The sequence below is a fragment of the Pocillopora verrucosa genome, chromosome 8 (assembly GCF_036669915.1).
Source record: "Pocillopora verrucosa isolate sample1 chromosome 8, ASM3666991v2, whole genome shotgun sequence".
Taxonomy (NCBI): domain Eukaryota; kingdom Metazoa; phylum Cnidaria; class Anthozoa; order Scleractinia; family Pocilloporidae; genus Pocillopora; species Pocillopora verrucosa.
Window position 1 is genome coordinate 2,647,082 of NC_089319.1, and position 26,728 is coordinate 2,673,809.

At 38.5% G+C, this 26,728-nt stretch overlaps 2 protein-coding genes and 1 pseudogene across 2 annotated transcripts; all 3 read right to left on the bottom strand.

Annotated features, from left to right (window-relative positions):
- LOC131772383 (NACHT, LRR and PYD domains-containing protein 12-like) overlaps positions 1–2,118 on the bottom strand; it is an 8,198-nt pseudogene extending 6,080 nt beyond the window's left edge.
- A 2,661-nt stretch (positions 2,119–4,779) lies between these two features.
- On the bottom strand, positions 4,780–7,192 carry LOC131790245 (dermatopontin-like). The gene is made up of 5 exons (XM_066171236.1): positions 7,098–7,192; positions 6,700–6,974; positions 6,240–6,471; positions 5,580–5,726; positions 4,780–5,264 (listed from the first exon to the last, which is right to left on the bottom strand). The coding sequence occupies exons 2-5, from the start codon at positions 6,962–6,964 to the stop codon at positions 5,198–5,200; spliced, it is 711 nt and encodes a 236-aa protein (XP_066027333.1). The 5' UTR covers positions 6,965–6,974; positions 7,098–7,192; the 3' UTR covers positions 4,780–5,197.
- Positions 7,193–8,515: 1,323 nt separating this feature from the next.
- Positions 8,516–26,691, bottom strand: LOC131790244 (meiosis regulator and mRNA stability factor 1-like). Its single transcript, XM_059107425.2, has 21 exons — positions 26,306–26,691; positions 25,990–26,113; positions 25,363–25,535; positions 24,687–25,155; positions 23,908–24,152; positions 22,616–22,900; positions 21,617–21,795; positions 20,662–21,346; positions 19,844–20,447; positions 19,180–19,379; positions 17,993–18,220; positions 17,661–17,706; positions 17,292–17,497; positions 16,989–17,207; positions 16,513–16,567; positions 15,846–16,039; positions 15,370–15,597; positions 14,707–14,989; positions 14,380–14,451; positions 14,220–14,261; positions 8,516–13,690 (listed from the first exon to the last, which is right to left on the bottom strand). Exons 1-21 carry the CDS (start codon positions 26,678–26,680, stop codon positions 13,020–13,022), a joined length of 5,583 nt encoding a protein of 1,860 aa, XP_058963408.2. The 5' UTR covers positions 26,681–26,691; the 3' UTR covers positions 8,516–13,019.
- Between the last annotated feature and the right edge of the window lie 37 nt (positions 26,692–26,728).

A 26,728-nucleotide genomic window follows, 5' to 3' on the forward strand; every position in this document is an offset into this window, starting at 1 on the left:
CCACTTGTTCTGAGGCTTTCAACTTCTACGGAAGAAAACCTCTTCATGTCGTCAACAACACTGAAGAGAAACTTCTTCTCTCGGAGCAAATGAGCCGCAAACTTTGACAATTTATCCAGCGTTTCCTCTGGTAGGGCTCCTTTCTTTTTGCTATGTGTACTAAGAAACATGTTGATCACCCATGCTGACAGGAAGAGCACCAGTGTTCATCGATTCATTTAATATGTACTCAAAATAAGAGCACATCAGAAAACAGAGAACTGGAATGTGGGCAAAGCTAACGAGATTGTCATTCTTCATGACTTTGTTTTCTTTGAAATATTTTTCAATGTAATTCTTCACCTGTTCCTCAGAAAACCCTGTAATTTCAACGTACCGATCAAAGGCAATTTTGCCTGTCATTTGATCGGATTCATCGGGCCTTGACGTTATCATGACAACCGAATCTTTCAAGACTTTTCCTTTGATTAGCTTGGCGCACAGTGCTGCTACTGGCATTTTCTCTTGGACGCTATTCGAATATTGGTCATCCGAATCATTAGCGATTAAATTTTGTTCTGAATACTCATCAAACCCATCTAGAATAATCAAAACATTTTGAGAATGATCAACAATGTACTCAAATAAAGGGTCGTCGATATTTGAGTGTTCACCTAACACTGAAGATCGGTTGAGGATCTCCCTCAAAGTAACATGCTTATCTCTCAGCAAACTCAGTTGACGAAAATTCAGTAAGTAAGCGAATTTAAAGTCAGGTACGTTTCGATTACTTTGTGGTTGAAATAATTTGTTATCTGCCCAATCTCGAATTATCTTTTGGCGATAGAGAGTTTTACCAATCCCTGCCTTCCTAGTGACAAGTACAGACTTAGGATTCATGTCGTCATTACGATCACTTTCAGAAAGGAAAATGTCTTGGGAGTGTTCGACTGGTTTTCCACTTCCTCGACTGTACTGCTGAAGTTGTTCCCCTCTTTCCATATCTAGGTCTTCAAATGGCTTTCTTCCATGTTGTATCAAAAGGCTGGTGAATATGTCATCTGTTCTTACCTTTTTAGATGAGGTGGGAGAAGCTACAGTGAGGAACTCTGTTTGCTTTTTAATCGATTCTTTCATCGCGTTTGTGTATGCTGAAACAGCTGAAGAGGAAACCAAAAGTTGCATTAATTTTATAATCAAAATGGCGTTTTTGAAACTGCTATGGTTTTTATGTGTCAAGACCAAGCTCCAGTCGGTATTAGTTTCAAAGTGTGTCCATTAAACTTGCATTGGTTGATTAATTAGGTTGATTAATTAATTGAGGATTCAGAGGTTAAGACCTTATGGCTGATGCAGTTAAACATGATGCCGTGCACAGATTTTACCGTTGATACACAATACCTTTGTCTCCCACTTTCTTTTAAGGATTAACGATTGTTTCCTCAAATTCATCCAAGCTTTTACCAATGTGCTCTTTCATTTCAACCAGGCTTTACCAAACTGCTCTTCCATTCCCTCCAGCCTTTCTTTGATGCTGACTTCATCCACTACCCACTGTTTAAGAAGCTCTTTATAGTGTTCTTCGAAATAGGGGTCCATGCATTCCTTTTTCAGATCATCAACAGCATTTTGGTAATCAGCTCCTCCCAGTCTCACCAATGCATCTTGGATGTCTTTCCAGTATTGATTGAATGTTGGGTCATCAACTGAGGCCTCGCTGGCATGACCATAAACTGTGATTCTGTAGCACTTGATGCGGACGATATCTGCTTCAAGGGTTGTGTCTGCTGCAGGAGGAAGTGTATCCCAGCCGGTAGCTGGACGAACAAGATTGCATATATTCCTCAGCAAAACCATCAGTAGAGTGATATCGAAACTATTTGATGAAACTGCAGATTTGATGGCTTTAGGATATAGTTGTTCTCATTGGGAAGGATTAAGAATTCCTTTCTTTCGAAGTGATTGTAAGACTACATGAACTGGAGGACTTAACAAAACTGCGTTCAGGTCTCCTGTTGGACGTCTCTTCTCAAAAGTCTCTCTCAAGACATGTGCACTGACATCCACCAGAAGCCTGCATAAGCGGGCGTAATTGGTTGTCTCTTTTGCCGAATGAAACGAAGGTGCTGCGGTGGCCATGAAGAAATACTGGATCCTTAATCAATTAATTGAACAGAAGTGAAATAAGTCAATATTAAACGTTGAGATAACATGTATCCAATTACTTAACTACAAACTGTTATCAGATCTGGACACGAAGTGAATTTGGCATATGATTTTCACTGGGCGAGGTAATTTTCAAGTGTTCTGTGCTCGATAATTTGGCATTTTTCTTATTTATTTTATGAAATACCATCCACAACATAAAATCTTTTATCAAAAAATGAACTTGGACTCAACTCCGCTTCAGATCATTTGTCAGGAAGAATATTGAACAATCACCTCGCTATTATTATAATTACCGATAAGTCTGAAGGCTTGTTTATTGCAGATTGTACTGATACTACTTTTCAATATTACTTCAACATATCTAATCATAAGTTACTAGTTTAAGTTGCCCCAGATTTTTGTGGTTTTGTTTTGTTTTTTTTTTTTGGTGCGTGTGAAATTTTGCTTATGATAGTTTTTATACTCTTTGGTCTCGTGATTTGTCTGATAGCGTGACATAGCAAGGCAAGAACTAAAGTAAGCATGGATACCTTTTACAGGAGAGCCGAGGAAAGCGCGAAGCGAACGCTCATGACAAGCGTGTAAGGAGGGTAGTTTTTCAAACTATGCCGCTCCTTTCTTCGCACTCCTATTGCGTTTGCTAACACTCGCCTAAAAAGATTGGCCTTTTCTATCACTTAAAGATCATTTACTTCAAATGAAAGGAACTATGGATGTGAAAAAAAGAAGAAAAAAGGAATTGTTACGCAGAATGAAGGCATACAATAAACGTTTTCAAAAGACCTCATAATTATGTTGCTTGTAAAACCGATGGCCATTCCCAAGATTGACTAAGACCAAGAACTCTCCTTTTCTATATCATATCGTAAAAACAATTGGTTTCCTACTTCAATTTCAAAAGCTTCCTGTCTGGGCAGTGCGGTGACAACATGTTGAAAAAATCGACAGGGAAGTCAAACTGAGTTCCCCACTGTAGCTTCTCCCAACTCATCTAATATAAAGGTAAGAACAGATGACATCTTCTCCATTTTTCTGGTACAACGTGAAAGAAAGCCAGTTGAAGCCCTTGATATGGAAAGAGAGGAACGACTGCAGCAGTACGGTCGAGTAAGCGGAAAACCAGTCGAACTCTCTCAAGAAATTTTCATTTCTAAAACCGATCGTAACAAAAAATTTGAAAAATTTGTATCCAACAGAAGCAATCTCGACAAATTTTGAAAGCAAATAGCTAAAAGTCAATTTGCGTTATTGGCTTAATTGTGCTTTAAATGGCCAGTGACGTATGAAATATCAAACAGGGCGAGCAAAAAAGTTGACGCGATATTTACTAAATGGCAAATTAATCGTTAAGTTATAAAGATCCACAAAGGGTTAAGGGAACAATGGAACTAAAATATCTTCAGTTTGGATTGAGGGATTATGGAAACAATTAAAAAGCAAATGGGTGTCAGAAGAGCATTTAAAATAACATTGTTTTCATGCTGTTTCTTAATTAAGAACAGTAGTATACTTCGATATAGGTGATCTGAAGAAAGCGAGGTTAGATGCCACCGCTTGGACGGCTTTTAAAGGTTTTAAACCAGACAAGTACTTCAAACATCAATGGAGCAAAACTACCTGGAACTGAAACGAACAAAATTGCCAACCGACTATGTAGGGAGACAATTCTCAATCGTGGAGTTTCAAATTAAGTTTTGAGTTTATTAACCACGAGAGAAATTGTAATTAAGACTGAATTGAGAAAGAATCGCCAATTTTTTATCTATAATCAGATATTTTAGTTAGCTTTATATGTCGATATTGCAATTGGATACGTTTTGATCTCTTGGTATCTTAGTTTCCTGGGCATCATACTCTGTATATTTGTTGTTTTGGTAGGCACATGATTAATCAAACCCACATCAATTTTTAGATAGGTTTTATTCTCAAGAGAACCAAATAAAACGATGTTTCTCGTTTTCATTAGAGCAAGCTCGATAAAACTTAGTCTTAAACTAAATGTTAATGATATATCAAGATCCATAAGTGTCAGTGAGCCTCCACATTCGATGTAAACATCTACCGTTTTTTTCCACGAAATAAAAGTCAAAGTATCACTGATGCCTAATTCAAGTATCGAACGCGATTTCGAACGACGAAAGATCAGAAAGATATCGAACTCCTCCGGAAATAAAACGAAATATTTCCCCATTCCACATTAGTGGCTCAAGTTAGTGGCCCATATACCTCAGAGACCCTCCCCCCTCCTCCACCCTTGGTTTTATTTTGGTTTTATTGTTTCCATTGTCTTCCGCTTTCAAGTAGTTATTTCTGATTTTTATTTGGTCAGATCTTTTTTAATTCTATATGAAGTAATGCCATGTATAACAGTGATAGCCATAAGGGGTCATTGAAAATGGCCTAATTTAAGTCACACCCATAAACTGAAAACGAAAATAAATAAATCAGGTTCAAACAGGAGAAGTAACAGGGCTCGATATAATATTATGGTAAAGAAAATCTCTTTTCCCCTCGAGGTCATCTGTTGAAAATATTAAATAAAGAGATAGTAGCATGTAGACTTTGATGCGGTATAAACCTCTTTCTGCCAAACCCAGGTAAGAGATGCACCAAAAACGTAGAATCAGAAACTTCGAAGATATTAGCAAGTGTTTATTACGAAACTCAAAGCTTAGCTCACCTTACATTTACCACCAGTTATTAGATCAAATCGATGAAGACAATCCTAATGAAAATACTTCTAAAGCCGGCACAATAATATTCTTAGTCAAAACCTGCGACATTCTTTCCTTTTCCTTACCGTGCTCAAGAGTAACTTAAAAGAGCCAAACCTTACAAAAGAAACCTCAGATATAATAAGTCTGATTTCTAGGAGCTCGCGTCTATACTCTTTCTGCCTGAAGAAGTTCGTGTGATGATTTTATCTCCCTCTGTTTCGGCCGACAAGAGAACTAATTTTATTTATAAACACCCTTATAAATCATATCTATTTTAAAATGCCCCGCGCTTGATCCCTTCTGATGTTGTTTTTTGCTTCTGAAGTCTTCCATTATTTTTTCCTCCCAGTGCTTGATTTAATTTGACAGATATGAAACTTCCAGCGACGATCACTGTGGCTAAAAAAAACAAAAAAACAACAGTGTCGTCAAAAAAACGTGTTACTTAAATGCGAAAAAAAAAGAAACATTATTCAGTCATGAAGGTCGCAATATGAATAAATGGGAATAAAATATGCTTTGTTAAAAAAATTTAGACTTATAATCACTACCAACAGTTCGATTTTCACGAAAGGCTTTGTTTCTTAGAAATGGAACATTATACTTCATAGTATTTTAAGTACAATCACGCATAACCTGAATAATACTTAAATAGCACCTCTTAATAATAATGAAAACCCGTCATTGTTGAATATAAGAAAAAAGATTACAAACCTCGAGCTGTGATCACTGACCGCACCAACTATGGTGTAACCCGAACGAGCTCTATAGTTCAAAAGTCCTCCGTACACGTTTTTGTACCCCGTGGTCTTGCAGTTGTCATGTTTGTAGCCCTCCACATGACAGCAACGGAATTTTACTCTAAAAAGAGAAAAATAGCATAAAAGATCTTTAATGTACCGGTAAGTCAAGACGAGAAGTTGTTTGTTGTCTTTAGTTTACATCGCTCCTTGTGTTTGACTTTTGTCTCACATTTTTGGGTGCAAAATTTTAGCCTAAATTTTTAAGATCTCTTCCATCGTCAAAACGATTTGGATCATTGCGGAGGGAATGAAGGAAGCAAGCCAAGAAGCCTTAAAATGCAAGACTTACAGGTTGAAATGAAGTCGACGTTCGCGACGGGTTTAAATTCCTCGTTCAGGTTTGTGTTTCAAGTCTAAACATGTTCTGCTAGGTTTAATTTCGTCCCTTCGCAAATGATATTTCTTCTCATTTCGTGTCATTGTGTATTTTATTTATGGTTTTTGTGAGGAGCTCTTAACTTTGTCCTCTAACTTTTTTTCTGCTGAGGAAACGTTTTTTTCTGAGTGATATATCCGTAAGGAAAATTAATTGAAGACAGCGCCAAAGAAAAAAACATTTAGACCAAGGTACCTGCGATCTTTAGTGACCGTATTAAATTCGCTCAAAATTCCAGTGATATATCCATGCGACTCACACTTGAAGTTAAAACTGGCGGAACCTGTTATTCCGTTCGGCAAAAAGCCAGACCAGACGCAGTCTTCGCTTGCGCGGTAAATAGCAGGGCCAAGGCTACAGCGGAAATGGTGAATACGATCCTCCTGACATTTTCGGAAAACACTAATCCACCAGAACATTGAATAGCCTAGTATTAAGATATAAGGCAAGTTAGCAACAAGTCCCTTTTCAGAGAGTTAAAGCAGAACATTATTCCAGGGGCGGATGAGCTTTAGAACAAGGTAAAGAACTTCACTCAACTTCAATTTCTGTCATCCAAAGTAATAAAAATGATAAAGGGAAAAAAATCATACTCATAAAAAAATGGACAAAAGATGTTGGTAGTTCGGTAGAATAACAGAGTTTGTAGTCTTACTGTCAGGGCAAATCGCGCGGAATGACTGCTGCCATGCGTTGGACCATTTCTTTACTCGGCCCCCGATGGTTAACCGCGGAAGAAATGAGTTGCAAGACCGCGGTGGTGGTGTTGGTGGTGGCCGTGGCGATGGAGTCGGTAGAGGCGGCGATCGACGACGGCGCCGTCGACGTCTCCAAAACCACGGAGTTGCATTGACTGTACAAAACAGCAAATCCATCCCCACAATCAACAAAGTAAGAAGAGCCAACTTTTTTCGCCACATGATCACCGAGCTGAAAATAAAGGAAAGAGTGCAGTCACTGGGATCCCAAACCAAATCTAAAGGATACTCTCGTCAGCAATAGACTAGCCCCAGATGTATAACAATTCTGATGATCTAGAAAAGAATGACTTACTTCCAGTTGAAACTTCAAAGCTTCGTGTGATCTTGAAAACGCAAGTAGCGTGAAAACTGCGGATACGTTTCTTTATTGTTCTTCAAGCGCTTTGGTATACAAAAGTGATGAAATATCAATTTTGGTTATCTAAATATATCTGCTAGTGAATTACGTGTCAGAGCCAGAGGGCAAAACAAGTTTACGAAACAATTTATCATGTTCAAAGAGTGAACTTTCGCATAAGGAGTAGTATTCTTCCATAAGTGCCAATGATCAAAATGAAACCACCACAAAATTTTGATAAGGTTGAAAACAACAGCGGCAAAAAGGATATTCAGCGTTTGATCAGCTCTAGTATAGAGGAAAAAAAAATGCCAATTAAAACGTACATAAACTTTCACTTGCTAGGAATTGGCAGACTTCCTGTTCATTAAGCCCACTTTATTTCACTAACCTCATAAATCATTAAATGATTGAAGTGCTTCAAGGCCATTGACTCTGGTGAGTGCAGAGCGTCGTACATACAAAATATTTTCGGACCATTTCTAACACTTTTTTTTCTTTTAATGAGATCTAACCTTGTTTTGAATATTATTGATTACAACTGTAAACTCGCTTGTTTTGACTTAAAATTTTAAATTGTAAAGCGATATTTTGTCTTTTCACTGCCCCATTTTTGACTCCAGTTATTACTCTTTCCCTGAAAATTGTTAGACTATAATCTAAATGCCACCCAGTACCGCTTAACCCAACAAATTTGGTGATTTCTGGCGGTAAATAATAAAACCTTGCTGTGGTTATCAAGCTTAATTCAATCTTGATGTATTCTTGTTCTGGCGACGAATAATAAATGAGGCATTCGAGAGGAGCAAACGCCGCAGCTTGCCTGTACTAACGTGGTATCGAGAAAGCGTAGAACTGAAAAGATTTTTAAACGGGAAAATAAGGGTAAATAATATTTTTTTCTTCTTAAGTAGAGACAGGGAATTTGAATCTACCTCGAAACAATTCTTTGTAAACCAAAAAGTTGCTAGACCGTGAAAAATCCTTCATCACAGGTTATTGTAAGATTTCAATGCTAGTCAATTGAATCACGTTTGATGCATGAGAAAAAAAAGAAAAAAAAAAAAAAGAACCAAGTATTATATGCCTATCTGCTTGCCGTCCTGAACGCTCTGACCAGAAAAAAATGTATTGTTTTTCTAATTTGGAAAAAAAAATCGCAAGGGAACATTCGATCGACGAAATAGACACGACTGTGTCTCGTTCGTTGAACAGAGTTAATCTTCAACTACCGCTTCAAAATCTACGATCGTGGGGGGGGGGGGGGGGGGGGAGAAGTTAAAATTATATTATTCCTGAGAGTCAAAATAAAATACATGACATTAAGCAAAATCAAAACGGCAACGTTCATGAAACAAGTGAGTTTATTGAGGCAGATAAAACTATGATAGTCAATTTCCTTCTTCCACATTAACAGCTAATGTAAAGGAAAACTTCTTCTTTGAAGTAAAGAAATAACAAAGTTGTCATTAATTTGCTACTGAGCCAGAGTTAACACACCAAAACTTGCTACGTAACTTTAACATAACCAGTAATTTATATTGTTATATACCTAGACTTTCACTCACGTGCCCCTGATGAAATTCAATTGTATCCTGACTGTTAATTTTATCCCGACTAGGATACGACTGCGCAGTTGTTAACCGCGCGCCGACTACAACAGCATGTTTTTGCTGTTTTTTTAAGGGGAAGTCTAAATATATAACAAAGCACTTAATATATGGTCCCTCAGGAAACAAGTCAGTTTTGTTTTCCCTCGAGTCCTAATGTTTCCCTCGACCTCGGAAACATCAGGACTCACGGGAAAACAAAACTAACTGTTTCCCTCAGGACCATGCATTAGGTGTAAAGTGTAATTATCAAGCAAGAAAGCAAACCTAAGATAGTTATCTTCAACTTATATCATAACCGGTCAGGAAACAATTATAATCAATTAATTACACAAGAAATCATCACGGGAAAGGCTATTTTGGGCTGTAATATTTGAATGCATATTTTTATCAGGAGCAACGTGAATAGTTTAGCATAAGTGAAGTGAATGACTTCAACTTCTGAGAAAACAAAATGTAAAACTTATCAGAAAAGTCTCATCGTTAAGTAGCATATTGTAAGGGCGTAATAGTGAAAATATATATTTTTCGTCGTGAATTAATTCATACTTTGTTCTGCTGGAAGGAGAAGCTGAGACTATTTGGGTTCTCATCCTAGAGGAGCTGTTAGCGAGAGGTTTTAGCACAAAAATGCCCCATTCGCGAGAAGATTGGATTTGCATCGCTTCAATAGATGTTCTCAACCTCGTTCATGCTTTAACACACAAGGGAAAATTTAACAGCAATTAAATAACACAAGCTTTTTTTAGTATTCCTCTGATACTTGTTTCCAACTCAAAAAATGCCCCTATCGAACAAGAAAGACTTGTTGAATTCCTGCCTTCGCTTATCTTCTTGGTTACCATGGTAGTTGAAAATCATTCCGTTGATTTGATCATTTTTTCTTAATAATCCTTCTTTGGCATCAACGTCCATTTCCACGCTTGAATTTATTTTCATCTGTCTTCACTATCTCCTTGAGTTTCCAAACCTCTTCAGTTGATAGCACGAAGACTCCTTGCTGAACCAAACTTTACTTCTTAAATAAAGCTATTTTTGCTTCGACAAAAAAAGACACATCGGGCTTTCTTCGTGCGATATTCCCATAAACATTTTTATTGATTGGTTATTTCCACGTTTCACGGTGACTTCAACAAATCCTACGAGCAGTTTTTACTTTCCATTTCCAAACATTCTACCTTCGCTTTATTTTTTTCCGAAACGCAATTCTATGGCGTGCTCCGAAAAAGCCTCGGACTGTCAAGACTGTTGAGGGCAGCTTCTTCGGAATAAAATGTGTAATCTTCCCGGCAGACGCGACTCAAAAAAACTTGAGTACTGTTCGCTTAGTCCAAAAGGCTTCAGTTTAAAAATTACAACAACTCCTACGCGAAAAAAAACTTTCTACTCTTCATCTGCTAACAGATATCTTTAAAACTAGCGGGCTAATTTTTTTCGATGTTGCCCTCATCACATAATCTTCAACTGAGCAGTGTGAATATCATAAACATACTGATATTTACATACACACAACACTTCCTTCGCAGACATAGCTAAATATAATTCTTATTCATTCTGTCAAATATTCATCTTTTATATCACTGTTTGCAGGAGATGTTTCCCATGGTCAGGTGTCACAAGTGTTTTCTTTTTTCACAGTCGTGGGGTTAAGGAGTAGGTGGCATCGTTTGCCAGATCTTAGGAGAAATGCTTTCGTCGGTTGCCTTTGTTCTCAAGATGTGAAATGTGTATCAGCTTTACGTATCGCGTGAATAGTTTATTCATAAGAACAGTCCTGCAATTTGACGAAGAGTTTTCCTTCTTTTGAGTGGAAAATGAGAACTGGATACTTATACTTTCCTTCTGTGCTGAAAGCTGGGTTGTCATGATTCTCAACATCCAAGGTCCTCGTCTGACTCTAATTATACCACCGTCCACTAAAAATATATGACGCGCTGCTGAACTGCGAGACCTTGCCTCGTATGGCTATTTCACTCGCGGAAAATCGAAACCCATTTCATTTTATGAAAGAAAAAAAAAATTAATCCCTTCTTTGGTACATAACTTGAAAACAATACTATTTATTTCGAGCTTAAGAGCCACACTATAAAAACACGCTTCTAACTGATTTTTTTCTTTTCTCCGAGCGCAAAACTTCTCCAAGGAGATTACAGCCCCAGGCGTCCAATATTCTTCCTCTTTTTCTATTGTTGCAAATCCATGGGAGCGTTGCTGCCACAAAATTCTTGATAAATTAAGTCCACCTTTCGCCTGGTATTCGGAGTTTCTCTGAATCTTTCACATTTGTAACAGCTATTTTCTTTACCTCTGTTCGTAAACCCAGGCAAGCGCAAGGACCACGCTACGATGTTCCTCATCGGTAAGTCCAAATTTTTGTCTCCATTAAGATAATATTCGCCGGATTCGGAAAATTTCGTCAAAAAAAGAAAAATTTCCATTTCCTTCTAACTGGTCGACGACACAGATTGCAAACTGAACCAGGCTTAACAGACGCTATCATTTCAATATTCCTAACTATCTAACCATCTCACCATCTCTTTTCTCTGTTCAAAATATCTTAATTTGCCTATTTTGGATTTAACAATAATTTCATTGATTCCCGAACAACGTTCACGAAGAGCCAAGTTACTCGTCATTCTTATACCATTGGTGTGGGTCTAATCCCTCTTCTGCATTCAGCATTAAGAATTCTCGTCGATCTGTTTAATCTGTTAAGTCTGGATGATTTCCACAGGCAGAACACCGAGATGCTGATCTTTTAGTCTTCAGTTGTCAAGGTTCAAGTATAGCAAAACCCTCCAGCAACATGTCCTTCTGTGTCCAATCTTGTGTATCACACCTTCATTCTGCTCCACTAAGATCATCCCTTGTAGTATTAAGCAAGAAGCCACGCACGTTTCAACACTGATATGAAACAACACAAACACTAACACATCACCCTCCTTTGACTCAGAAAGGACTGGAACACACCCACTGATGACGTCAATGGGGCGTCCCATACCGTCCAATCACATTAAAGGATCTGCCTGCTGGCTAAGGAACAGGCTTGAAAGAAGATAAATAGGCCAACATTTTCCCGAAGAAAAAAAGTGGCGAAAATATCAAACGAAAACACGCAAAACAACATAAACGCACGCAGCTCAGGTTGAGAACTCTATCAAAAGATCATGCACTGGGTGTGCTACTCACAAAATATCAACCCTATACTCAAAATGGCTTTGAGTTGCACGATGTCAGCAAGCAATCGTCCATTTTTGTTTTTGGTTATGCGAAACAACAGCTCCTCTTGAGGGATGAGTAAGGGAGCTACTGCAAATCACAGCCTGGCTGTATTCATTAAAGTAATGGACGGAAAATTTGCAAGCAAGAATGAATACATTTGAAGAAAAATACGTCTTCCTTGGTACACGATGAACAACGGTTCTTGTTCCACTGTTCCGTTTCACTATGTCAAACAATGCAGCCCTTTAAAAACTACTTCTACAATTTCTTCACTGAAACTTTAACGAGGAGTTTCTCTTACTTGAGAGAAATAATATCTTGAAAAAACCAGATTCTCTTTGTACAAAAATTGTTCCAAAGAGCTGGTAGAAATCTGCCGAGAATCTTAACTGCAGATAAGGAAGGACTAATCATATTCTATCAAAATAAATCGAGGAAATATACCAATTTTAAATCTAAGCAATTTAAGGAACACCAATATAGGTGAAAGTTAAAACATGAAGCACAAAGTACATGGTAGACTACCTAAGTTTAACAAAAAATAAACCATCAAACTTATTAGCTCCTTCCAGGAAAGTGGATCTTCTATGTACAAGATCCGTATGTCTGTACCACGAGCTCATTTAAACAGAACTGACTGACTTAATTTGATATCTCTTAAACTACCCTTTGGCCGAAGTTTCCGCATTCTACCAGTCAGGATCCACATTGTACAAAGCGAGATGAGGACAAGAACGATGCTTGGAGTTTTTGCAGCGCTCCCTGCATCTCCATCAAACTCTTACAATTTGATACCCACTCATTGGTCTAACCTAGGTCTACTGGCGAAGACTCATTGACTACCTTCAAAACGAGTGTCAAAAAGATATCAAAATTTTTCAGACAGTATCAATGGAAGTGCAAGTAACACTGTAAAGTACCACACTATATATAAAAAATCTGCAACAAAAAGAAGCATGAAAGAAACAGTAACAACAGCTTGACTACTCGTGAATAGAAACAAATTACCAATTTTGTTACCACCGGCTTATGGTCCAAGGAGTTCTCATTTGTTTGGCGTCTTGCTGAAATTAACAGCCAACTTGACTTTCGGAGCAGAGAACTTTCTAGGTTTTGCTCTCCTGTTCTCATCAGAAATCTTTCGCTGGACAGCAGGCTTTTCAACTTCTTCCTCTCCAAATGACGCGGCGAGATTTCTTGAAAATTCCGATTCTGGCTGACAGTCTGACAGGATATCAGCTTCCACTTCCGAGAGGAACAAAACCCCAGCCTTGCGAGGAGATGGACTCGCCTGCATCTGTGTTGCATTCCTTATACGTGCTGGTGATACAAAGGCAAAATCCAAATCTTTTAGATCCGTACCAGACGACGAGGACTTACCATTGGGAGAAAGCCTGTCGGAGAAGTTGGGCTGAGGTGACCTTGCACCGTTGTATTCTCCTGACAGTTCATTGGATTCTGCTAATAACTCAGTCAAGTCACCTTCCGCCACATTACCCAAGGTGTCAGAAATTCCTGCGTCATCCATGGCTTCTAACAGCACCTCCATGTCAAACTCAGTGAAGGATATCAGATCTCCAACAGGAGGTGGCTCAGGGATGGCAGGCTGCAGCTCCGGCTCTGGGAGAGTCTCGGGCACTGGTGCCATCAGCCAGTCATCGGTCACAGTCTGGTCTGGAAAGGTACCGGAGGCTTCACCATCAAGAATTATCAAATCTACGCAAAAATGAACATATAAACGTGGTAAGAAAACAAATCGATGTCTACTTACGCAGCAACACTCTCACAGAGGGAGGTAAAGTAAATCCTCGAGCTGTGATAGTGGAGGGAGCTGTGGAAGTCAAATCTTCGATCGGCATGTCAGGTTTCAAACACTGACTGATTTTTTAAACTATGTGTTGGGCGTAAAGCGGTTTATCCTCGCCACAACTCTTATGATAACAAATATGGATAACTGCCAACTGGCAGAGATACCAATGATAGTCATCATAATTTTTGGGAGGAAGAATTAAGCGGGTTGCTTGCAGTTTACAAGGGAAAATCGGAATTCCGCGCACAAAGAAAAAAAATCCAAACAGTTTGCCAAACACTATTCCCCTTTCTTAAAATCCACGTACAGCTATGACATGTTTATGCCTGACATTTCCATCCGAATCCTTCGTGCACATGGTTCGTTCCCTACGGCAAATAAATGTTTCATCTGAAGTTATAAATTGGCTTTCTGTTAGGGAAACTATGAACTCACCCTCTTCCTCTTTGTCATCAATGATCACTACGACCTCATCCTCTGCAATTTTAACAAAGCGGAAAGCTAGATAAGCAGTTACTCTTGTTGTTTGCTTCTTTATTTTTTAGCTGGGTAAAATAAAGACTCTACATCCCGCTGGATTCGTTTGAAATCCTACCTTCCTCCACTGCAGCAGAGGGCGAGTCGCTTAATCTGCAGTCCTTCGTTCCAGCTTTCGTTTGCCCTGTATCTGTAACAAGTTTAAAAAAACCCCAGCTCAACATGGAATTTAACCAAAGAAACGTAAGTAGATACACACATAGCTTAAAGTTCCTCCTTCACTACAATGATTTGAGTGCTCTGAGGCTGCAACAACGTAAGGTCCAATACAACCCATCCAGTCTTCTTGTCACAGTTCCCATGTATGCACAGAGATTTTACAAAATTCAATGCCAGTGCCACAACACTGTAAAAAATAACAAAAAGAAAAGTAACTTCATCTTACTTCCAGGGCCAAGCAGACTCACGTTGTCCCCATCGACCAAGACAACCATCTTCTCTGCACCCTTGCCGCGTATTTCAGCCACATTGGACACTGCGTCTATCACTTCCGATATGCGACTAAAGCCGTAATCAGACGCTTTGCAGGGTTGACCGTAAAACTGCTGGAAGTTTGGCGCAAAGCGGTTTAGAGAAACACATCCATTGAGATGTTTCAGAAGATCCCTTGTTTCGATAGCAAAAGTTTGAAGCAGCGTCAGGGACAGTTTGTCTCCTTTCGTATCGACCTGATGAAGAGGTAAAAGCCATGACTGAAGAGGTAAAAGCCATGACTAAACAGGTCGCCGGCACTGATCTTTAATGTATCTCCAACCATTTAATTTTTCAGAGAACATAAGTAACCTAAACTCCCTCGAAGCCCTGAATATGGCTTAAAATTTCGCGTAAATCCTATGTCATTAGATCGGATCTCACCGTTGTGTACTGAGTAGGCACATGACTCGGTTTGTGGAGCATCGTCGCACAAGAATAAACAAGGTAATGGGTTTGCTTCACATTTGTACTCTAATTTTCCCGAGCACCTATAATTACTGTGACTGCAAGATCAAAGGCTCAACTTTTTCTTTAGTTTAATAAAGATAGAACAAGGCATTAATATTTTGAGTACCTTAACTACGGGTGAAACTGCAAGTAACATATCTTCAAGTGACGCAAAACCAAAGTTCTGTACGCGCAGCTTGTGGTTACAAAGTTTCTCATAAGCAGTGACGAACTTGGACAAGGGAATACTTTTATCAGACTGCTCGGTTAACACATTAATAACACGACGTGAAAACACCTCCAGAAGATGTTCATGTTTAAGGCAAACTGCAGCCATGTTGCCGCTGCCTTGGATCTGCAGAAGCAAAGGTGAAATGGCACCGTTAGAATTGACGAGGCTTTATCCTGATATGGAGTATGTTTCTATGACACCAGGGCCTTCGTATGCAAGAAGCGAAATAACAAAGATTCGGCTAGGTAGTGGGAGAAAAGTTGAAATCTTTCAAATCTCTTTCTTTAATAAGACTGTCCTTCATGCAAAACCAAATATCGAAGAGACTGTTGATTCAATTATCAGCAAAGAATCTGAGAGCCATATCTGACCTCCAAAACATTTCCAAGTGCTTGTAGTAAGGAAGCCATGGTAGTGAAGCCCCAGTCCTTAGGTTTTAACATTTGCCCATACTCCCGCAAGAAGATATCAGCGAAAGCAAACTCCGCCACCCTACAGCCAGGATACTTCAGCAGTAAATTAGTGATTTTATCAGCGAGCGGTTGTAACTTGGGAGAAGTTTTATCTGCAAGGTATTAATAGCTCTACTTCAACCTGAGAGTAATTGTCGTGTTGTATCTAATGCTGAAACAAACGTGCTTTTAAAAGTCCTCTAGCTCATCCAAGAACACTGACCAAGAGATCGTAAAGTTTATAATCTCTTGCCACTGACCAAATAAGTACAGTCTAGCATACTTAACTGTACATTGGCAGCCTATAGTCTACCATAACGGCCGTCTTCTACACTTCTACTCATATACGAACAAAAAAAACACACACATTTAAGATAGGGTCTGACAAAGAAATTTCAATTTTCCCTGTCTTGAAGGAAAATTCACTGAATTTTCTTTGAACTTTGAGAACCTGCTTCCCTCGTCCTTCATTTGCCTGAGGCACGAAGTCAAGTAATTGAATGGGAATAAGTCTAAAAAGCAATATCTCTCATCTCAGCCGGGAAAAAAAGAAAGGATTCCATCAGTTTTCATACATATAACAAACCTTTTGCTGGCAAAAGTGGAAGGAGTAAAATTCTATCATTCCCGGATCCTTTGACCTGAAATAAATTTATCGACATTTGAATCATCTTAATAGAAATACCACTTGATATCAATAAAACCGATTACTTATGATTATCGATATCACCAATGACACGCGACTCAAGTCTTGTAATCGATTTGTTATAGAGATCAATCATCATCTATTTAACATCTCCTTTTCTGATTGATTACCCTCCAGTGAAGTTAAAGAAACAAACATTTTCCACAGGTGCATTAGAAAATTATTACCACTAAAAATGCAATTTAAAATACACCATCCAGTTAAGAAGGAACAAAATTGATAGCAAGAAGGAGGAATATTGATTTAACACCAAGTTCTTTTCAAAAACAAATTTATGAGAACTGCAATTTAGATCCTTGGCAAACGCAGTTTAAAAGACAACTTTATTTTCTGTTTCTATGTCAATTCATACAAACCTTTACTACTCCCTCCAAACTTCGAAGAAATTCCTCAAGTTTGGCTTGTCCCAGGGGAAATTTCCGGCTGTAATGTTTACGGAAAGTGGAAGCAAGGCGAGAAATCGGCAGAAATTTGCCATCCTGTTGTCCCAGCAGCTCTACCAAATCTCTTCGCAAAGACTGTACTGTGACTTTGGGAGGGAGGGTCAGGTATTTTTCCCCAGATATCTCTATGATCTAAGAGAAACCATGGAGAAGGTCAATGTAACTTAAGGCCGAGAGCTTCACACCAACAGTAAATAAATAGGTACAAACACTGACCTGTAGTGATGGTGAACTCTCCACAAAGTCTTCAAGACGCATCGCACCATAATCTCCAATTTTGAGCAGTCGGCCAAAATGTTGATAATATCGAGCAAGAACTGTGGCAACAGGAAGCCTCTGATTTTCACAGCTGGACAATAATTCTTTGAGTTCTTTGACCATAGTTTGCTTATCGCTCCGCTTCTCAGGTTTCGAGCTCTTGTCTGTAAAAAGGAATGTCCAAATGAAGTGACAAAAAAACACAAATTCAATGGAGAGAAACATTTGTTGTGGTAATGACTTTCAAACAAGTTTAAGTATATGAACTCTTATTAACTTACGAAACAAATCAAGGAAGAATATTCAGTCTAAAATAAAGGCATATACCTTTTTCCACTAAACAAATCAATCGCTGATCTCCAGTTCCTTGGATCTAATAGACAAATTAAAAAAATTACGTGTTTAATTGAGTTGAATTCAGGTCTGTTATCCCGAAAATTTGCGGATCTGGATTTCGAACTGTAGTAAGAACATGAGAGACGCATCCACAATCACAAATCGATATGATAACTTACATGTATCCATTAGTGAACAAATGTACTATAACAAAGGATCTGTTCGTTCAACAGTGACCATCACTGACTGAGACTCCCAACAAACAAGTGATTTCAAAACTCCACCATGACTGCATAAGGATATCCAAAAAGCTGCTAACAAACCTTAGCGACATTGGGCACAGCTTCAATCAAGTCTGTCAGCTTGGAGAAACCAAATGTTGCAATCTTGCATTTCTGGCCGAAGAATTTCATGTAAGTTGATACAAAGTTTCCCAAAGCAATTACGCCATCCGGTTGACTTTCCAAGAGCATTTTGACATTTTTTGCAAAGGCTTTGATTTTCAAGCGCTGTGAAAGGACAAGCCATCTTTCTTTGCCTTGTTGCGTAATCTGAAGCGCGTAAAAAAGTAGAAGAGTTGAAATGATATAGAATGACAACCTAATATGGCTTGAACTCATTAGCAAAAGTTGACCCATCTGGGTGAGGGTAGTCCTAGGATCTAATGTTGATGACAGTCACAGATCTCTCAACAAGCGATCGCAAGTCATCATCGGAGTCGCGTGATGAGTAAGATCTGTTTCGTGAAAGCTGATTGGTCTAACAGAGTAATTAAGTCATGTTTTGATGCTACTCTGGTTTACAGATTTAATGATTGTAACCGAAGAAGTTAATGACGCATTAATTTCTTCGGCTACATTCATTAAATCTGTAAATCAAAGTAACATCAAACCATGTCTGATTGTCCACCTGGTTGCCATGTGAACTTAAATATATTTTATTTGAGAGTAATTAAGTTAATTTGTTCGTCAATCTGGAAGAACTTCTTCTGAATAAATCCACGAATGCGATCTCGATAGTTTCTTTCATTTTCTCGTATTACTTTTTGAGGTTTTATACAAACTACTGTCAGAGATCTGAAGGGCTGTGAGGGTTTGAATGGGAACTCTTGTATGAAAGAAATCGAGGTAAAGCATCGGAGTGCCAAATCCAAAGGTCTCAAGTTCGACTCCCCGAGCGGAATTCAGATTTCTCCTTTGTTTTACGCTCATGACAAGACCAACAACATATTTCCTCGCCTGCATCATATTCACTACAGAGTCTCACACCTAGTCAACCCTTTACACCCTAAATATGAGTATGCATACTCTCCAAACTGTTCTCTATACATTCCCAAGAGGATGACGAACAAGGAGAATTTGTTTAACAATCAAGAGCTTCTTTATTTGGTAAACATTGCCTTTCTTCTCGTGACCTTACTGTGTGATTTAGGAATGATAATGTAAGGAGAAATTAAATGCTAATCACTCTTAGGAGTCAAAGGGTCACTGTACAGCACAAATTTACTGACCTCCGCCACAGCTGGCAACGCTTCCAGGAGAGTAACGACCGAAGTGAACCCATAGACAGCTGGATCAAATGGCGTCTTCTTGTCAAACCACGATTGATACTCTGAGATAAGCGAGCTGAGAGGGAGTTTGAATTCCACCTGCATCTGTAATAACTCCTGCAGATCTTTACCGAATTCAAGAAGCTTGCTTACATTCCCGCCTGTTAGTGAAAAAAAAGAAAAAGAAAAAGAAAAAGCTTCTGTATGCTACACCATTTGATGTCATACATATAAGTGTATTTAAAATGTAGGTGGATGATGCAAAAAAATATTAAATTTAGGCGACGTTTTCAAGTTGAAGAGCTAACTTTAGGGTAAAAAGAGACAGAAGGGCTTGAATATGTGGGTACTACAGATGACAAACAAACCACACACACGCTCACAATACAGTAAAATGCATGTTCCGTACATGAAAATACTTGCAAGCGAATGTACAAACACGCCTTGCAAATTTAGACCATGAAAAAAACATTTCGCCATTTAAGTCAGAGAGCTTTATTAGCATATGAAAACACCTATGAAAAATTCAGAAGTGAAAAAAAAACGCTCAAAAAGAAAACGCAAGAAAAACAAACAAATAAACAAACCAAACCAAAAAAAAAAAAAGAATAACAACACTCCATACCATGTTTGAGAGCTTGTTTAGCCCATGACACCATCAAAGACTCTGTGACCTTGACATTTGGTACGCAGTTGAGAACTTCCATAAGTGCAGACCCCTCATCGTTAGACTCTATCTTCCTATCAAAGTTTAGCCAATAGGATGCAGCAAAGCTAACCAAAGGCAACGATCCTTCACTGGATTTAAGAAGAGTGTGGACATCGTTTGCAAACTGGTCAGGTTCTACAGACACTCTCACGCCGCCAATGGCCCTAGTAACCAGACTTATTGCTTGATTACCAGGTTTGCCAGTCAGAACAACCAGGTCGTGGATAACTCCTATGGAAGTCATATCAAACGCTCGGGAACACTTCTCATAGTAATCACTCAGGAATTTGTTTAAAGGTAGGAAGTGTAAAGGCGCCTCTTTCAGTATAGAAGTTACTTCACAGCGCAAGAAGCACAGTTCTTTCTCTTTGTCTGTGGCTATGTTGACAGCCACGCAGGTGTTAAAAATTTTCTTCTGATGAACTTTGCAGATGGCCAGGTGAGCATCCGACAGTTTTGGAACTTTAACAAAAGCTCTCAAAGGTATGCCTTCTCCACTATGAAGAATAACAGACAATACCTGCAAGCAGAAACAAAGAATATTGTAAATTTGCAACACACGAAAGGCTGTCGATGTACTCTAACTAGACAGCTTTTTTGATAAACGTCACATGCAAGTTGAAAACCTAACAGCATATTTAATTCTGAATGTAGTAATATGTTATCGTATCCATGCACAGTTTTACTGAGTGTAAAAGCATACAAAAAGCTCTTCATAATGCAAATCATCCTACCTTACAGTGCTCTCGAAACACAGATGCCAACTTCTTTTTCAGTTCTTTCTTGCTAACATTTTCATCCAAATTAGTGACGAGTAAGTCTATTCCGCCCCGCTGCTGGTCTAACACGGTAAAGTTATGCAAGCTGGCCAGCCACGATGCTGCAAGTTGTGGTGCCCCCATCATGGATGGGGCAAGAGGAGTGATTCCTGGAAAACTTGTCCCTTGTGTTGGAATATTCATGAAGTTCGGGTAAATAGAGTGTGGCCATATGCCGGTGTAGGAACCATTACTGAACATTGCCTGATGGCTGATAAACTGAGGGGCTGTAGAAGATGAAAGGGTAGGTCCTGGTTTGGCGTCATTTTCTTCTGTGCTTTCCCCTGAGTCAAGACTTTCATCTGTAGGTGTTCGGCTGGGATTGCTCTCTTTCTTTGTAGTATTCCTGGATGGGATTGTGTCTTCAGTGCCAAAAGTATCTAGCAAAGCACAACTGGAATCCTCTCTTCCTTTCTGTAAGGTGCTGGGTATAGACTTTGGAGACATACAAGTATCTCTGCTCTTGACAGAATCACCAGTAGCCTCCATTGGCTGTGTTTTCTTATTTTTCTGGGGGCTATATGAATGATGACTACTTGTGGAATATACCACTTGGATTTTGGAACCAAACACATCTTCTTTGTCCATTCTTCGCCTGGCCCTGAGAGAAAACAAAATTCACATTAACTATAATGCCAATACATGTAGGTGATAACAATTTTCTCATGCAAATACCAGCCCTATGAATTTGAAAAACTGGAGTAAGGAAACAGTTAGTGAGGTGAATTAGATCTTGGGTATACTATATGTTTCTTTGTTCCTGTATCTGGAGCTGAAACTGCATTAATGTCACAAAACTCAGCATGATCTATGTTGTAATTTACAATTTTAAGCAATAAAATCACTGTGACAGTAACATACACTTTCTTACCTTGCAGCACTGGCAGGATTTGGAAATCTCAGAACTGAGGTGCGCCCAGAAATGCTTACAACTTTCCCTCCACAATTATCAGAAAGTTTTTTCAGTCTGTTCCTGACTTGAGCAACATCTTTTCCCATTGGAAGATTGAGGACAAGAAGCTCTGAGGATAAGCCATTCTCCTCAGGAGCCTAAAAAATTTTCAAACAATAAATTGAAGTTTTGTCTTATCGAACTGAGCAACGTACAAATAATTAACTAATGTGCTAAAGTGTAGACCTTCAAAATCTTAACTTTAGGCCATTTCCCTTCTAAGTAACACATTTGTTTAGTCATTCACTGGCACAATGAAGCTGAATTGTAGTCAAGTCTCCCACTGCTGCACATATCTCAAAATGTTTTTGGTTTCCTTTTACACAGAGTTTAAGTGGTTGAGGATCCACTCAACATTACGCTACATGTACGGTATGATAAGCAGCAAAAGGGTTACATGTAAGCATTCAAAAGGTAATAAAAGTCTGTATCACACCACTCCTCCAGCATTTCATCAGGCTTCCCTGACATTTCACTAGTACCCACTTACACTCCTGGGCAGAAAGAGACACAGTGAGACTTAACCTTTCAACTCCCACATCAAATTGTAATTCTCCTTACTATGAACTATGCAGTTCTTATGATGCTAGTTCAGAGAATTTAGTATTGGATCAAATAATTATCCCCAAATTATTATTTTTCTTTATTCTCTTCACTTATCTGGTTGATATTTTGTACTGATATTTTTAGGAGAAATTCTACCTTGGTCACCAATGGAAGCTTAAGGGTTAACAGTGTTGCCTAATAACACAACACATTGACCTGGCCACTGCACTAACCAGGAGGGCACAGTATCTCCCACATGAATAAGTACTGTAGTATAATTCATTTCTGCTTCCAGATAATTATTGAACTCAAGGTTCTCAAAGTCCTCAAAGTGAAAAACTGGCATCAAAAGTGAAAAAAAAATTTGTTTACCTTTGGAGGGAATACAACAGGAAGATCAGCAGTGAAGTGATCAAATCTTCTTGCCTCATGAGCACATTCCAGCAAAGCACCCTGTGCTTGGGCATTGTGAAGACAAATCACATGGAGGTTGTGCCGATGACGTAAATCTGACAGCTCTGCAGCAAAATTGATGTCCCCAGACACCAAAATAACAGTGGCAGGGGGAGGGTATGATTGTGGAAATCTTCTCAAGCTTTGTCTTAACTTGTCATCAGCTGCATTCTTTGAAGTGGCATTGATGTGAACAACAGTAACCTAAATGTATAAAGAGGTCAGAAAAAAGGGTTTGAAGTTTTAGAAAAGACACTATTTGAACTCCAATTTTAGGTTAGTAGATGAATATCATGGAACGGTTCCACAAAATTCTGTATACTAATGGAACAAAACACATGTAAATGTATGATACACTGATCATTGCACAAAATCCTTGCTGTACTTGATATTGTTCATTATAATCCTTCAACTAACACCTGATTTGTTTATGTAGGTCTCCTGACCAAATACATCCCAACCAAAAGTGAGGATATAATCACAAACATCTATTTTAGCCAGAATACCTTTGCCAAATTTTCAATTCAGCAAAATGATACCCTGTGGCACAAATATACATCAAATTACAGGGGAGAAGATTTTGCTGTTGCAGCAGAAGAGATACTGCATGTACTTAATATACTATTTCAGGCATGTACTAAAATTTTTTGATGAGATTCAAAAGATAACAAAGTCAAGTAGCATATCAGAGGTGTGTGTCTCATCATATTATTAGTAAAGACTTCACTTCTGAATTACTTTGGCCGCTTTTTCAAAGCAAGTCCTGGTTCTCATCCTTTCTTATGATTATAAATTTCCATTCACACACAAATTAAATTAATTCTCAAAAGAAGGGCTGAGCACCAGGCCTTGTTTTTAAAAAGAGGCCAAAGGTAATTAAAAAATGACCTATTTGATAATTATCTGCCTGCAAGTGGACACTTCAATCTTCAATTTACTGGTTTTATATTGAGTTATCTTTAGCACAAACAATTATTTCATGATCAGTTGTCCCCCTTTGCCTTCCCTTGTTTCCCTGTGTTTCTTCCTTGATAGACATAGGACTTGTAACTGGTCATCAGGATTTGCCGAGTAAGGGCATAGGGTCCCCACACACATGCATATAGGACCTGATGTCAGACTTCTCTTGAAGCTCTTACAATTCACTCAGTAATTGTGTTAAATAGAGAAAATGCAACAAAGATAAAAATTTTCAGAACCGAAAATCTTACCTGAGCCTTGTTAAGTTCTTCAATTATTTCCTTCTTTTCCTTACTGATATCACAAACACACATGAACTCAACCTCACGCTTTCCAGTGAAAAATTCCTTCCTTATCTTCTGAACAACAGCAGACGCTGATTTGCCACGAGGAACTGGGCAATTTTCAATATCCCAGAAAACTCCAATAGGCTCAGCTTCTGGAACCATAGGGGCTTGACTAGGAGAGCCAGTTACAGAGTTCTTGAATGCCAAAGCTACAATGTAGAACACATCAAGATTGAAATAACCTTTTTGAGCAAGAAACACAATTAATTCTTCCAGCTTCTCTTATTGATTTTTTTTATTACAGGATCTCCAAAGAACCAGCCTTTAAATATTGGAAACAGGAAACCTTGTTTCCTTTAACTTTAATCTGTACTCATTTAATACATCAGCAACATGTGATTATTCCTTTGGAGGCTAACAATATCAATATGCTGGCAAGTACTCACATACTTTCCAAGTAATCATAAAAAAAATATAAAATTTAGTCGAAACAAGCATGAAAATGTGTCAGCCAAGCAGTAACAATTTAAAACTAACAATTCAATATAAGTTACTACTAAATACATGTAAAATAAACAATAAATTAAAAGATTAAAAAGAAATTACAATTCATCACTCATTATAGGACTTTTACACAAGAGGTCATTCATTAGTTGGATTCAACCAGTCAAAAATACTTAAATCAATGTAAAAAAATCACAGCTAAATAGGACAACACATGGAATTGAATAAATTTTACTCACAGTCTGCATCATTGAGGAGTCCTCGAACAGATGGTGAATTAGGACATTTGTGGCCACCAATACCAGCCGAATCAACAGACAAGTCAAAATCACTCAAAGAATCACCAGAGTTTTCATAGCTTATCCCACAAGAAGAACAAACACAAAATGGCCCTTTAACTTGGTTGGTTAACCCAACAGTTGCATGACTTCTGGAACAATCGCAAAAATTTTTTGCACAAGCTGCATGACCACTTGGTATTGATGTGCTAGGATTCTTACACAAGTGTTCAGGTTTGATGAGATTCTGTGGTGAAGCATTTGTAAACATTACTGGGCTGTTCCTCTTAAATTGAAAACTTGAGGACTGGTGAAAATTCAAATTGGAGGAAGGATATCTATGTACATGGTGACCAGATAAGGGCTCTGTTGTGGCATTTAGGCAGGAATGTTGTTGCCTTTCTTGTTCACTAAAGAAAATGGCCTTGCACTGAAACGTAAGGCAAGAAACAAAGAGAATTAAGCTTCAAGTCAAAATCTGTCAATATATGCATGACCTCTTTGCACCTAGGAAAGACAAATTCACCAATCAAAGCAGCCACATTACAATGAAACAAACAAAAAGGATTCCTCCAAAATATTGCATTTTGTTCTTGAAATGTTGTTAACACGATTGATGACTTAATTGATGCTATACCTGGGAGCAAGATGACATCAGTGAAAACTTTTTTTCACGTCCTCTGTTGATGTGTTCTTGTAAAGCTTCTTGTTCCATGAAGTGAGTGTTACATTCATCAAAGCCACATTCACCAGTACATTTAAATGCATTATGGGATGGACAGCGGGCTGGTACTACTTTAAATAAGTGATCTATTAAAAAATTAGCAGCTATGAAAAATCCATCAATCAATCATCAAGTTCGGTTGAAGCCAATAAGAGCCTCAATCTGTACATCTATCACTACATATATATACAATTACAAGGTGCTTGGATAGTCTCATACCAAATCTTTAGCAGCTTGGCTTTTAAGGAGAGCTAAAGAAATCCAATTTTTTTTTTTTGTATTTCTGTGATAGAGACATTTCAAGGTTCTCCCAAAGAGCAATTACCAGCCTTCTTATCATCTCCATTTTATAACTTAGGTTGTTTTCATTTTCCCCTAATTTGACTTTCTGACACACACTTTGGTAATCTACCGGCGCACAACGTGACGTGGTTGTGTGACTCTGTTGTGTTGCATAATATAAATGATAGTGTGGTTACCGTAACCTCTACTTTACACTATCAACCCATACAAAGAGAGAATACGACCTCCCCATCATACCTGATTGTTTTTTGATGAGTTTAGGATGTCGTTTCGAGCAAAACACTTCTGTACACTGTTTTTGCGTCCACTTGTCGCACAAAACGTCAGTTTTCCGGGCCGCAGTACAATGACGGAAGGGACACTGAATAGCGAAAGTAACATTCTACGTAATTAAATCTAAAAATCCAATAACATCATCAACAATTAATGTGAGTGCGAAATAAAAATCAAAGGAAATACGTTAAAAGGAAAAATTATTTTGATTTGACGTTTATGTAATTGGGGTCAGATTATGTTTACCGGTAAACTTGCCGGAAAATTTGGCAGGGCTCACCTCTCCTGATTTCGGAGAACACCGACGGCCTTCCATGAAGAATACGCAGTCGGTCAGACCTCTGAAGTCCTTTTTATCTAAATTTAGAGCTTCTTCAGAAACAGTATCTGTACATCTCCTCGTCGCTAAAAGTTCCCTGGGCCCTTTCGTTTTAACCGTCTCGCCCAAAATCTCAAATCCATTCATCTTTCTGGCTGCAAGTTCGGCGACCTCTTGCGATAAGAAATTGACGAAACCACACTGTTTAGACCTACCAGAAACATCCCTAAGTATCACTGTATTTTTTAAAGGGCCAAATTTTTGAAATAAGTCGTACAGCACATTTTCGTTCACATTCACAGGAAGTCCACCGACCCAGACAGAACAATCAGCCATATTTACGCCATCTTCCCACCCGACCTCAAGGGAATCTGGGAAATATCC

Excerpts from the sequence above, each read along its gene's own strand:
- LOC131790245 (XM_066171236.1), bottom strand. The coding sequence starts at position 6,964 with ATGTGGCGAAAAAAGTTGGCTCTTCTTACTTTGTTGATTGTGGGGATG. Across the intron at positions 5,727-6,239 it reads ACGGTCACTAAAGATCGCAG|AGTAAAATTCCGTTGCTGTC; the intron begins GTACCTTGGTCT and ends TTCTCTTTTTAG. Across the intron at positions 5,265-5,579 it reads GTCAGTGATCACAGCTCGAG|CCACAGTGATCGTCGCTGGA; the intron begins GTTTGTAATCTT and ends TGTTTTTTTTAG.
- LOC131790244 (XM_059107425.2), bottom strand. The coding sequence starts at position 26,680 with ATGGCTGATTGTTCTGTCTGGGTCGGTGGACTTCCTGTGAATGTGAAC. Across the intron at positions 22,901-23,907 it reads AAGAACTTAACAAGGCTCAG|GTTACTGTTGTTCACATCAA; the intron begins GTAAGATTTTCG and ends TTATACATTTAG. Across the intron at positions 20,448-20,661 it reads TGTTTCGAGAGCACTGTAAG|GTATTGTCTGTTATTCTTCA; the intron begins GTAGGATGATTT and ends TTCTGCTTGCAG.